Source organism: Ctenocephalides felis, unplaced genomic scaffold (assembly GCF_003426905.1).
Source record: "Ctenocephalides felis isolate EL2017-DRISC unplaced genomic scaffold, ASM342690v1 CF-g0.4_SCAFFOLD_03427, whole genome shotgun sequence".
NCBI lineage: Eukaryota > Metazoa > Arthropoda > Insecta > Siphonaptera > Pulicidae > Ctenocephalides > Ctenocephalides felis.
The window spans coordinates 1-13,060 of NW_020539581.1; the positions used below are offsets into that span (position 1 = coordinate 1).

At 28.5% G+C, this 13,060-nt stretch overlaps 1 protein-coding gene across 1 annotated transcript; it reads left to right on the top strand.

Annotated features, from left to right (window-relative positions):
- The first annotated feature begins 4,571 nt into the window (after positions 1-4,571).
- LOC113382357 lies at positions 4,572-12,502 on the top strand. The gene is made up of 6 exons (XM_026620782.1): positions 4,572-4,684; positions 6,333-6,996; positions 7,101-7,244; positions 7,475-7,655; positions 10,141-10,796; positions 12,116-12,502. The coding sequence occupies exons 1-6, from the start codon at positions 4,572-4,574 to the stop codon at positions 12,500-12,502; spliced, it is 2,145 nt and encodes a 714-aa protein (XP_026476567.1).
- Positions 12,503-13,060: the final 558 nt, after the last annotated feature.

Genomic DNA, 13,060 nt, shown 5'->3' on the forward strand with positions numbered 1-13,060 from the left:
TAGACCCGTAACATAGCATTATCATAAAAATTTTATTTATATCCCAGAATTTGCCCGATATCCAAAAAACAAACATAAAATGATGATATCAGCCAAATAATAAATACAACCTAGTGGTGTATGGCATCGAGCCTTAAAGGCAAATTGCTGAAACTTTCCGTGCCAAAAATTAAATTTTTTAAAACAGATTTTTGAGAAAATTTTAAATTTTTGAAAAAAAATTAACCTTGTATCCCACCACACACACACATACATCCATTTTTTCTAAGGTATGCCAAAATGTTCAGAAACCTTCGAAACGTAAAGATATATAAGAATTTTTATTTTCGATTTTTTTTGCGATTACTATAAACTTACCCTATGGGAAGTTAATAATAATTGGTAAAAAAAAAGATACTATCTAGCTCTCTTCCTATCCATTTGATATATCAGAATGTCACATTTCAGTAGAGATTCATTTTGTACAAAATTTATGTATTACATACATGTTTGTGCAAAGTCTCTGCGAATATTCCATTTATATGCAAAATTATGTATATTTTCTGAAGATTAATATACTTAACGATGTTTACAAATTGCTCATCAATACGTTTTGTCATATAAGGCTATATGGCTTCATCAGGTCGAATAATAATAAATCTCTCGAAAGAAAACCAGTAAACAAACAAGCTTGTACTGACAACTTTATAATGAAATAAATCGTATTTTTGATAGGTTGATGGTATAATAATTTATGTGTAAATTGTTTCAAACGACCTTTAATGTTAATCACCATATTACAAAATATTTATTCTTCGTGAATTTACTCTAAATTCACCCATAGTACCCAAATTGCAAAATGAATCAAACAAAAAATTGACTTATTTGAATTATTGGAAAATCTTGAAACTTAAAGAAACACATTTATTATGCGGAATTACAATTAAAATTGTTATATCGTGTCAATAAAAATCTTAATTACATAATGTTATAATTATAATTTAACGTCTCAATAAATGTCCTATAGTCATATTTCAATGATTATATATAAACAGAATATTTTTGCATTAACATATTTTTGTTTTAGGAAATTTAATCCTATACTGTGAATATCAATTTTCCTTTAATTAAAAATGTATGCAAAATTCATTATATACACATATTACATATTTTATTTGAGTTCGTAATATGTATAATATAAAAAACTTGGAAGAGGTTCATGTAAAAACCTTCATATTTATTTTCTAAGATATTGAAACAATATAGACCGCAATGTAAATTGTTCTAAAAAAAATTTATATTAAAAATATATTCTAAAATCTATATACATTAAGTCCATTTATCAGAATAAGAAAAAGTTAATAGAAAAACATTTTTCTTAACTATAATTTTCGACACATGATGCGTGTCATCATTCAGCAAATATAAAATTTAATATAATGAACACAAATAAACAATTTTTTAAAGCAAAATTTAGTATTTTGAGTTCTGGTTTTGGTTGTGTTTAGTATGTCTATTTCTTCTTACTAATATTTTTTTATAATTATTTTGTATACTTGTATTCACTGCAAATAATAAAAAATGTTTTTCTTTCAACTTTATTCAAAGAATGGGCTGCTAATTATTTCAAATATGTTTCAACGTCCAAAAACTATCAAAAAAAATATTTTTATTATTTATTTAAAACGCCGTTTTGCTATAAAAGATATTTCTAGTATAACATATTTAGTACAAATAAAACAAGCTAATTGCAAATGTGGTGCATAAGTAAAAAAGAGCAGCTCACAAAAATATATGAATGTTCATGTAAAAACTTAACAGTCTTTGCGAAATTGAACTAATCTGAAACTGATTTTATTATTTTACTATTTAAATAAAATCTATTAAACTATTCTATTTAAATTGAATTTCAATTATCCATCCCTTAAAAATGTGAAAATTGTCAATTTATTACCATCTCTTTTTAGTTTTTTGCATCAATTTAGAAAATAAGTATGTAACAAATTAAATCAGGATTAATTATGCATTTTTGAATAAATTACTAAATATTTCTGTTATAATTCGATGAAGATTTCCGCATTTGCATTTATATTTTCACTGGCTTTGCTGTATCATAGAGACTTATGCAAATTTGTAATGGAGATTAAGCTTAGGGCTGAAATTTATTATATATATATATATATATATATATATATACATAAACTCTGAAATGTTCTACATGTTTCGATAAGCGTTATCTACCATCTCCAGTACAAACATATACAACAGATTTAACATATTAAAACGAAATACATCTACCATTTGCCTATCAAAACTAACTAAGTTTGCTAAGTACTTAGAGAATATTATACATAATCTATTCTATAAACTATTTTGAATAATAATGACAAAGTATATATTTAAAATCCGACCAAACTCTTGCAAGTTATTTTATCAATCGATAAAAGCTCTATTCTATACGTGTCGAAATAAAATATCGTTATCTCTTTATAGAAAGTCCATTATTCAATTGTTTTCATGAAATCAATCGTCGATAAAGTCTAAATCATTTTTATGCAAATTTTTGAATATATCACGATAAATTTGCTCCGTTCATCCCCGAGAAACAGATTACAATGGGGCGCTAAATTATCATCCCGCTGCCCTATTAATAGTCTGAGAGCTGATGGTAAAAAAATAAAATAAATGTTTTTATTGTATTATAAATATGGTACATATAACTTTCGAACTTATTTTGCAATATAGGAGTAGTAAGATAAAATAGTAAGATTTTTCAGAAATATAGATATGAATGGATCACTTGCAATAAAGTGGATATTGAGGCTAATTTTAGGATTAAAAAGAAATATTATGGTAATACATTTTTACGGGTCTATCTTTGTATAAGTTGGTAGTAACAAACTGCCAAAAAGCTATATATTTGCTGTTTCATCAAGCGTTTTATACATAAAACCTAACTTCACGTATGTGTTATCAAAAAGCATGAGAAAGATGCACTTATGATAAGATAGTGTTTTGACATTGTGCGTTTTGGAGGTTAGGTTTTATATGTAAAACGCCTGATAATACAACAGTTTTTTGATAGTTTGTGACTACCAACTAATACAAAGATAGACCCATAACAATTCTATGTTGTCTGCGAATTTGACCCCTAGAAGTTGCTAATTCTAATTTTTTTACTCAAATTCTTTTTTTTTTGAGTAAACCAAACACCAGCTATCCTATTACCAATTCCCCTGGTTGGAGCCAATGCTTCCGATTGGATTTTAGGCACAATTTATTTGTCATTTGGCACCGTTCGAAAATTGATTTTGTGATTCTCCCAAACATGTGTCACGAATTGTTCTATAGATAAAAGTTGATTAAAAACAATCTAACTTTATTATTTCGTTTAAAAACTATGAATTTTTTACGATATTTGTATGGAAATCATCAGAATTTTAGATTGAAGTAGAATTTATGACTGAATTGTGAATATTTCGATATATTATATTTTGTGTATTATTGTTGTTTTGTATTTTTTATTTATTAATTTTTTGTATAATATTCTTCACTTTATATTCACAAACCATGCATTGCCAAATCGGATGCTAAATTCAATTTTATTATTAATTTTATATTTAATTTTTCGAATTTTTAACTTGTCACATTTCTATTAAATCTTTCATATTTTACTTAATTTATTACTTTATTATTTTTCTATAATTTTAAAATTTTTGTTGGTTGTTATATTGTGTACTTTATTTATATGTTCTTTTGCTTCCATTTTATTATAAAGCTTCACAAGTCTTGATTGGAAAAATAATAAATATAGAGAAGCAAATGCAAAAAAAATGTTTTTAACTTCTGGAAGATTACAAATTTCTGATGCCAAAAAATCCAACTTGGTAATTCTATATTTTTTCGACATTTTACATCATTCTGAATTGTTTAAGAGCAAACATATATATATATATATATATATATATATATATATATATATATTAATGTATAGTATGTAGAAACATGGATTAAAACAAAATTTCAATAAAAGCTCATAAACTCTTCCCAGTGAAAGAAAACTCTTATTGTCAGAGCTAACAAAACTTATTTTACAGAAAAGTGAATACAATGAAATATTGTTTCAAAAAATAATCATTTGTCCCGGAATTATATAAAATATTTTGCATCAGTAAATTTCAAAAAATGATATTTTATGAGAATTGTTTCACATCACAACACCTGTTTTATATACAATATAAAAGATTAATAAAGGATTATAATATGGAACAGATATAATTCATTTGTTTCACAATGTAGGATTTTGTGTAAATCCATCATTCATATAAATTAATCTTCTAAAATAATAATTTACTCATGGTTTGAATTAATAAACAAAAAATCAATATTTATTAAGTATTTTGCCTATAAGTAAAACAACATTAACAAACCAAAGTTCTTAATAAAAAAGAAACAAAATCAATCGTCAATTGTTATTAATTGTTGACACCCAAAATTATCAAATTCAAAACAAAAGAATAAGATATTATAGATTGTATATTCTGCAAGATATAAAGTTCTTGTGAAAAATTACTTTGAAAAATTAAAAAAAAATGGAATACCATAGCTTAGATAATATATTCCACACGTGTTCCTTGGAATCAAACATTGATGTTGTGCAGAAAATAATTCCTGGGAAAGGATACAAGAGGGTATTCTATAGAAGGTAATTTTTTTTTTGAATTTTATATCTTATAATAAATGTAACGTAATTTCACTAATGTCATATTTTTATGACTTTAACATTACTTTTTAGTAATTTTTGGTATTAATAATAAATAACCAGGTAATTGTTTTATTTAAGCATTTAACCTAAAGTACAATGGTGGAAGAATTTTTTATATTTAATAATAACCAAGTTATTTAGATATGAAAATTATCAAAAATATATTAAAATTTGTATATAACTTGTGCAAGTGCTTGCATGAAATAAAATTATATTAATGACAATTTTCTTTAATGTATATAAATTTTAAGGAAGTATTTGTATATATAAAAGGCAAGAGCAAATGTATTGTCTAAGTGCAAAAAAGTAAAAAACTAAACTACGTCTAATGATGTAGTTCTTTACAGTAATGATGATACTAAAAGAACTTTATCTCATTAGTGGACCTAAAATAGGTCATTATGATTTTTGTTTGTAATTCTTCTTTAAAAATTTTATTTACTAATTTCCCTGGCAGATGATTAGCATATTTTAATAAACCTGACTAACTAGTTAATTCTAACTAACCTAAATTCTTATGGATATATTTCTAAGATTTTATGAATTATATATTTAGAATTATTTATTTTAGAATTCGTCGAAGTACTTTGGTGACAGAAAAATTGCCAATAACGAAAAAAATCTTGAAAAGCCGCCGAGCCATAAAGTTAGAGAATAGGAGACACATCCACTACGCCTATTTTACTATACATCCTTTTAGTCATTTTCGGTAAGAAAATAAATAAGAAACTATTTTTTTTATTAAAAAAGTAAATGCAAATATTTATTTTGGATTTAGGGTAGGGTGGGGCATAAAGGTCCAATTTGACTTTCAGACAGTGATTATATTGTCTAAAGTAAATGAACTACATGACATCACATAACATGTATCAAACAAACAACTATCGAATTACATTCAGTAAAATTTCCAGTTTCATCCTAATTATAGAAATATATTTGTTTACTATTTTTCTAAAATTTGTCATCTGTCCCTTTTTGCCCCATGGGCGTGGTAATAAGGGACAAAAAGGAGGCAAGGAGACCCAACGCCATTTTTTATTTTAAATAGATATGTGGATATACAGAGATATATGGGAAATTTTTTTACAGAGGTTTCATTGTACATAACCTTGATCTCGTATTTCAAAAAACACATTCATAAGCAGAGATCAAATATCTATTAATGTAATTTAACATTTTATTTACTATTTTTCATTATTTAAACTTTAAACAATCTAAAGGTTTAGTTGGTTCTTTTTACTCCAGCCACATGTAAGCTTTTATAAAGGTTGTATCAAAAATAGGAACTCAAAACCACAGAAACTCCAAAAAAATCATACTTTTGGTATGAATATTGATACAATTCCGTTTATCTCCTGAATAAGATGATGACTAGTTACACATCTTTACCCTCTACTTTAAAATATCATCACTAAAAAATTCCAATGATTGTGAACCTTTTTACCCGAGGACTTTAAGCCCTACTTTACCCTATCACTATTTTTTTTTATTTTTCAGTTTATCATAATATTTCGTTTATTAATATAATAGATTTTTCTCGAATTTTCAAATTCATATGTATCTTCTAACACTATTTTTTATTTTTCAGGTTATACTGGCAGTGGTTATTAATATGCTTGATAATTCTGAAGCTTGCAATCGCACCATTTGTCATAACTTTTTTGCCCAAGTCAAATTATGGAGTATTTTTCAATTTTCCAATGTTTTTAGTTTTTGTGATCGATTTAATAGGATTGTTGGATATTTGTCTGTCTTTTGTAACCGGTTATTTAGATCGAGACTCCTTGGAAATCATTTTAGAGTCAAACCTCATTGTCAAAAAATACCTCAAGACCCGCTTCATTTTCGACCTCCTGGCATCGTTTCCTGCAGAATTTGTTCTTCACATACCAGAACCCCAAAGTGAAGAGGACAGCTTTTTGTTTACTCCATTCATATTTTTTATTTTCTGCAAAATTTTTCACTTGTGTACCCTTTTGTCCTATTTGCACGGAAGTAAAGAATTAAAATCGAGTTTGACTTATTTGTCGAAACTCATATTTCGAATCCTGGTCATCGTCATCGTAATACATTGGCTCACTTGTTTACTTCTGATGATGACCAGATTCCGTTATGGCGATAATGTGGATAATATTCCCAGATCTAACTGGATTTATCAAATTACATTTGACCAAATGGACACTACAACTCGATATATTTTAAGTTCGTATGTTGTCATGCGCACAATTTTAGGGTTCCAACATGATGATAAGGTTAAAATATTTTTCTTGGACCACTGTGCATTCTGTATGGCGATGGCCTTGTTTGGTTATTGTTTAAAAATTGCAATTACTATGCAATTTATAATTTTAATAAGGAGCAAGAACGCTTCTCATCTGAGATACCAGAATATACTGCAACAATTCGAAGACTTTTTGATGTACAAACAATGGCGTTTGGAACAAGTAAAAGGTTGATGGATTATTACGAGTATCGTTTCCAGAAATATTTTATAAAGAAGGTACAGTTTTGACTCTTTATCGTCGCATTTGCAACATGAAATATTGGTGACCAATTGCAAAAGACTGGTTGAAAATGTTCCGTTTTTCACTAATTTTCCCCAAATCTATCATGAACATCGTCAAGCTGTTGGATGCCGAAATTATCTACCCAAGGTAATAATGATAAATGTTCAAGATTGTTGTTAAAATTGTTAGTCCAAAGAATATTTATTATCATTGTTTTTTTCAGGATTTTATTATTAAAGCAGGAGAACCTGGAAACTGCATGTACTTCATAAATTGCGGAACAGTAGCTATTTATGGAGCAAGTTTAATTGAAAAAAATCATTTGTACGATGGAGATTATTTTGGAGAAGTATCTCTAGTCACAGGAGAAGTTAGAATAGCTTCTGTGGTTGCAATAGAAACATGTGAACTTTATACATTGTCCAGACAACATTTTATGGAAGTTATGGGCCCTTATCCACATTTATTTGAGAAAATAAAGGACACTGCACTTATTCGGGCTAATATTAAAATGGCTGTCAAGAAATGGCTTAGTTTTAGAAAATCGGATACTTGATGATATAATGACTCATAAAATGTACTTGTTTTTACTACAGTGCTGATTTTTAATTAAATTAAATCTTTGGTCTTTATAAATTAGTTTACTTGCAAATATAGATTACTATAGGTATTGAGTCTTAGATAATTGTAAAATTTCATTTGTCGAAATAAATTTATGGCAAATTGACTATCGATCGAATTAAAAAAAACAAAAATAATTCAATATTGGCATATTACAAAATCAATATACATTTGTTTAATATTACTTACAATTCGTGTTATTGTAAAAAACAATTTCCTTTTACAAATATGTCTAATACAAATGTATTTCATATACACAATTGTTCGATTTTTAATAGAAGAGATGCATTAGATCGTGTTATTCCTGGAAATGGATTAATACCACAGTTACGTAGAAGGTAATAATTATAGGAAATATTTATATTAAAAAAATGATATTTTTTGCAGGTTAAAAATTTTATTTTCTCAATTCCCATTTCAACAAACTATTATTAAGAATTTCTTTATAATTTATTCACTTATAATGGTAATATATAACACACTCCAATCCTTGCATTTTTTCTTGTATTATTTAACGATTTATTTATATATGGATAATTTTGCTTGTTTATTTTCTAATCAAAAAGCCTTACTTTGTTGGTTATTATTTTCTTGACGTTGTCAATAATTGTTTTTGAAGTAAAACTTCTTTAGGCGTGACTAGGGTGTTAATCCGTACAAATGCAACGGAAGTTTGTTACGGCAGATAAAAGTCAAGTGCCAATGATTCGTCATTCGCTCTCGATGAAATCATTTCTATACGGGTCGACTGTGATTGGCCGTCGTGTCGCGTGATAGTGTTCTTTGATTCTATGCGTATACGTAGTTTTTTTCTTGATTTTTAATTAGTAATTACTTTTCTTGTTCGAGGCTCAACATGAATGATTAATTATTTAGGCAAAAACATATTTATTTAATATTTTTTCATTTAGATTTAGAAACTACTGTATGGTATGTCCGGATTTTCCTGCTTCAAGGGCAAATTTGAAAAGCGAAAGAGCTGTTCATATGGAAAGGAGAAGGCATTTGCATCAGTATTACTATGTTTTTCATCCTTTTAGCAAATTTAGGTAAAAATTTGATTTTGAAGAAGTCATAAACAAAGTGTCCTAGAGGCCAATTCTCGAATAAAATAGAAATGATTCGAATGAGTTGGTAATCACAAACTATCGAAAATGTATCTATTTGCTATCGGAATTTTTATACATAAAACCTAACCTACAAAACGTGCAAACGTCAAATATATTATATATTAATCGCTTTTTAAGGGTTTTTGGACACCTCTCTCTTTCTTGGTGATACTCGTGATATTTAAATTCCCCCTCCACCCTTCCCCACAAACATCACGTGTATTATTAGTACCTAGAAGAATCATATTTTTTTTTAAAATACTTTTGACAATTTTTGAATTTTTTTTAATTAAGGCAATAAATAAGTGAACGTGATATCTTGCTAGATCATCCTCCTTCGTGATTTTGTGTCAAAATACTTCCCACTTTAAGCGTCACGTGATCTATCTTTGATAACACATGCGTGAAGTTAGGTTGTTTGTGTAAACCACCAGATTGCACAGCAAATACATAAAATTTTTACAGTTTGGTACTACCAACTCATACAAATATAGACCCGCAACATAGCATTACCATACCATACCTATTTTATCCGAGAATTGATACTTTAGTTTTGTGGATGATATTGAATAAAACTTTATATGAATATGGTTATGTAATATTTAATTATAATTGCTGATATAAAAATTGTGTTTTACAGGATGCTTTTCGAAGGAATCATGATACTTTTGTTGTCACTTCAAATTCTTATTGTGCCATATGTTATTTCTTTTTACCCAAAACATGAACATTCCTTGGTTAATAATTTTGCTATGGTAAATATATTCTTACATTGATTAATATATATTATATGCAATATTTAGCGATTGTGTGATTGATGATTCGACACTGTCTCATAAATTTTTGATTCTAAATTGAATTTTTTTTTTCTAGCTCCTGTGCTTCTTTGTAGATATGGCTTCAATAATAGACATAATGTGCTCCCTTAACACTGGTTATTTTTGTACCTCCAACAAAGAGATAGTACTTGATCGCAAAAGAATCATTATTAATTACTTTAAAGGATACCTAATATTCAACATAGTCTCGAGTGCACCATTGGAACTGCTCTTCCATTTATCATACGAGACAAGCCATTCCTTAAACTCGTTCATAATATTTGGTCTCCTGAAGTTTTTCCATATCATAACTCTAGTTACCTACATGAAAAATTTTCAAGTGTGTTACTACACATCATCTTACACCTCTCGTTTCTTGAGACAATGTTTTGCCTTATTTGTGATCCTCCACTGGTTGGCATGTTTGAAATTCATGATCACCCGTTGGACTCATGGTGATGTCGAAGATTTGATACCAACTTTTGCTTGGGTAAAACAAATGAACTTTTTGCCCAAGTTTCCAAATGATCGTTACATCACGTGCTTTTTTAACATCATGAGTGCCAGTACGACTTATAACTATGGAATGTCTCTATCTTTTTCTTCCGAAGACATGATCATGACAATGGTATTATATCTTTTTGGATCAATCCTGAAAATCCTGGTAGTTGCACAAATTTTGCTTCTAGTTAGAAATACGAATGCTTCTAAATTGAAGTACCAAACACTGCTCCAGCAATTGAATGAGTTTATACGCCACAAGCAACTTCCTCAGGTGATCAGGAATAGATTGTTGGATTATTATGAGTTTAAATTTCAGAAGAATTTTTATAAAGAAGACGCTATATTGGATACTTTATCTACGCAACTCAGACAAGAGATTATAGTGTACAGTTGCCGAAGATTGGTGACCAGTGTTCCGTTTTTCGAAAAAATTCCAAATACTTTGCTGGTTCGTATTGTGACTTGTCTGCAGTCTGAGATCTACTTAGCACAAGTAAGTAGCTTTACACAACAATTATTAACTACCAGTAGGAGAAGTTTGTTTTCATAAAAAATTCCGATTCGCTAATTTTGTGTTTTCTCGACGTTTCAAGCCATTCTGAATCGAATGAGATCAAAATTGGAAAAGGTATGTGTGCGTGTGTGAAAGGATTTTTTGCGGTAAATCGACATTTTCTCAAAAATGGCTGGACCGATTTTAAAAATTTAAAATCCATTCGGTGTATCTCGATGAGGACTAACGTTTTTCAGTTTTGTGCGACGATTGGGCGAGCCGTTTCTTTTCAATTCGCAGAAAAGTGAAAAAAATTTAGTCGACCAGCCAGCAATTCTGAATCGATTTCAAAAATTCAAAAACCGTTCGAAAGATATTGGATCGATCGAGCCATTTTCTTGTAATTTTTTTTTTTGACGATTTTTATGATTTTTTTTTTGACGATACTACCATAGTCTTATAGACCATACTAAAATATTACGGCCTTACGACAACTCGTTTAACTTTAAAAATTTGTCAAAGTTTGCAAAAATTAGTATCGTTTGTTTGGCATTTGTCAAAATTAGACCTTTAATCGACGTTTTCTCAAAAATGCCTGAACCGATTTCAGAAATTTAAGAGCCATTTTATGTATTTCAATGAGGCCTATCGTTTGTCAGATTTGTGCGACGATCTGCCAAGCAGTTTTTTGCAGTTTGAAAAAAAAGTGTTAAACTTTTCGTCTACATTTAAGTTTATACTACCAAATCAATTTAAAAAAAACAAAAACTGTTCGAAATATATTAGTTGGGAATGATACTGATTCTTTTTAGGTGAAAATCTATTCAACAGTTAAAAAAAATTTGAGCCGCTTTTTATAGAACTTTTTTGGTGATATATATCATAGTCTTATAGAGCTTACTGAAATATTACGGTCTTACGACAAGTAGTTTAATTTTAAAAAAATATCAAAGTTTTAAAAAATGAGTAGTTTTTTTTTACATTTGTTAAAATTAAAATTAGACGATTTACTTGGTATAACGATAGAGTGCTTGGTCTTAATGAACATACTAAATCATTAAAGTACTACGGAAACTGGTTCAATTATAAAAATTATTGATTTTTGAAAATTTGCTTTTAGAAAATACTCCAATTAACGTGTTCGTTCGTTTTCAATGATGTGTAATAAATCTACTAGGAATACTTTTAATAACTCATAAATTAATTTATTTTTTATTGATTAAGTCGATTATTTACACATATGTAACTTGTTCATGTAACTTGCCTCAAGGCAGAATACCAATACCAACTAGTTTTTATTCTTTTTCTTTTATTTCCAGGATACAATAGTAGTAGAAGGCCAACCTGGTCACAGCATGTTCTTCATAGGATCAGGAACTGTAGCCATTTATGGACAAAATCGTGAAGTCGCACATTTGAGTGACGGTGCCCATTTTGGAGAAGTCGTTCTGGTCACTGAAAATAATTTAAGATCGGCAACTGTTGTAGCTATAGAAACTTGCGAACTTTACACTTTGGATCGAAAGGATTTTATGCAAGCTATTTCTCCTTATCCTGATATTATGGAAAGGATTCGTAGGGAGGCATATAAACGTTTGAATGTTTCTTTCTCCAAGTGGTCAACTGATGAAGTTGATGACAGTAGATCGGTTCTTGACGATGATGGTGATGATCTGGATGATACTAGACCAGAAAATTTGGTCTGATAAATGTAATTTCATATAATAAAGCAATGTGAGAGAATATTTCAAACATTTATTTTTTGCATTCTTGATCAACCTAGTTGCGTGTATGCATGCGTAGGTGTGTATCATCTTCTTAAAAATCGTCCTTGTAATTTCTAAAGTGCTTTTCTATTCCAGTCTGGCCAGTGTAGAGTTTAATATCATTGTTTGATATTACGAGGCCTTGACTCTTGTTAATGACCCGACGATTGATGGGAAATTCATATGGGTACCAGAGGCGTAGATAAATATTTCATAAAAACACTAAACATTTACAAATTTCAAACATTCTATAATTTTTGTCAATTTAAGACTGTTCTCCATCGAACGGAATATAATACAACACTTAATAATTATATGAACTAGAATACAACTAAATAGAAGTGGGATTTAGCTCTAAGGCAAATTGTGTAAATAAACAACCTAGTCATTATGAATTCATATTCAAAATTTTTGAAATTGTGACAAAATTACTGGTGCATGGCATCGTGCCTTAAGGCAAATCTCTGGTACTTACCGTACCGTAATTTAAACTTTTGA

Coding starts and splice junctions, on each gene's coding strand:
- LOC113382357 (XM_026620782.1), top strand. CDS start 4,572: ATGGAATACCATAGCTTAGATAATATATTCCACACGTGTTCCTTGGAA. Junction 7,656..10,140: donor TGTGGTTGCAATAGAAACAT/GTGAACTTTATA, acceptor AAAATTTTCAAG/TGTGTTACTACACATCATCT. Junction 10,797..12,115: donor CTGAGATCTACTTAGCACAA/GTAAGTAGCTTT, acceptor TTTTATTTCCAG/GATACAATAGTAGTAGAAGG.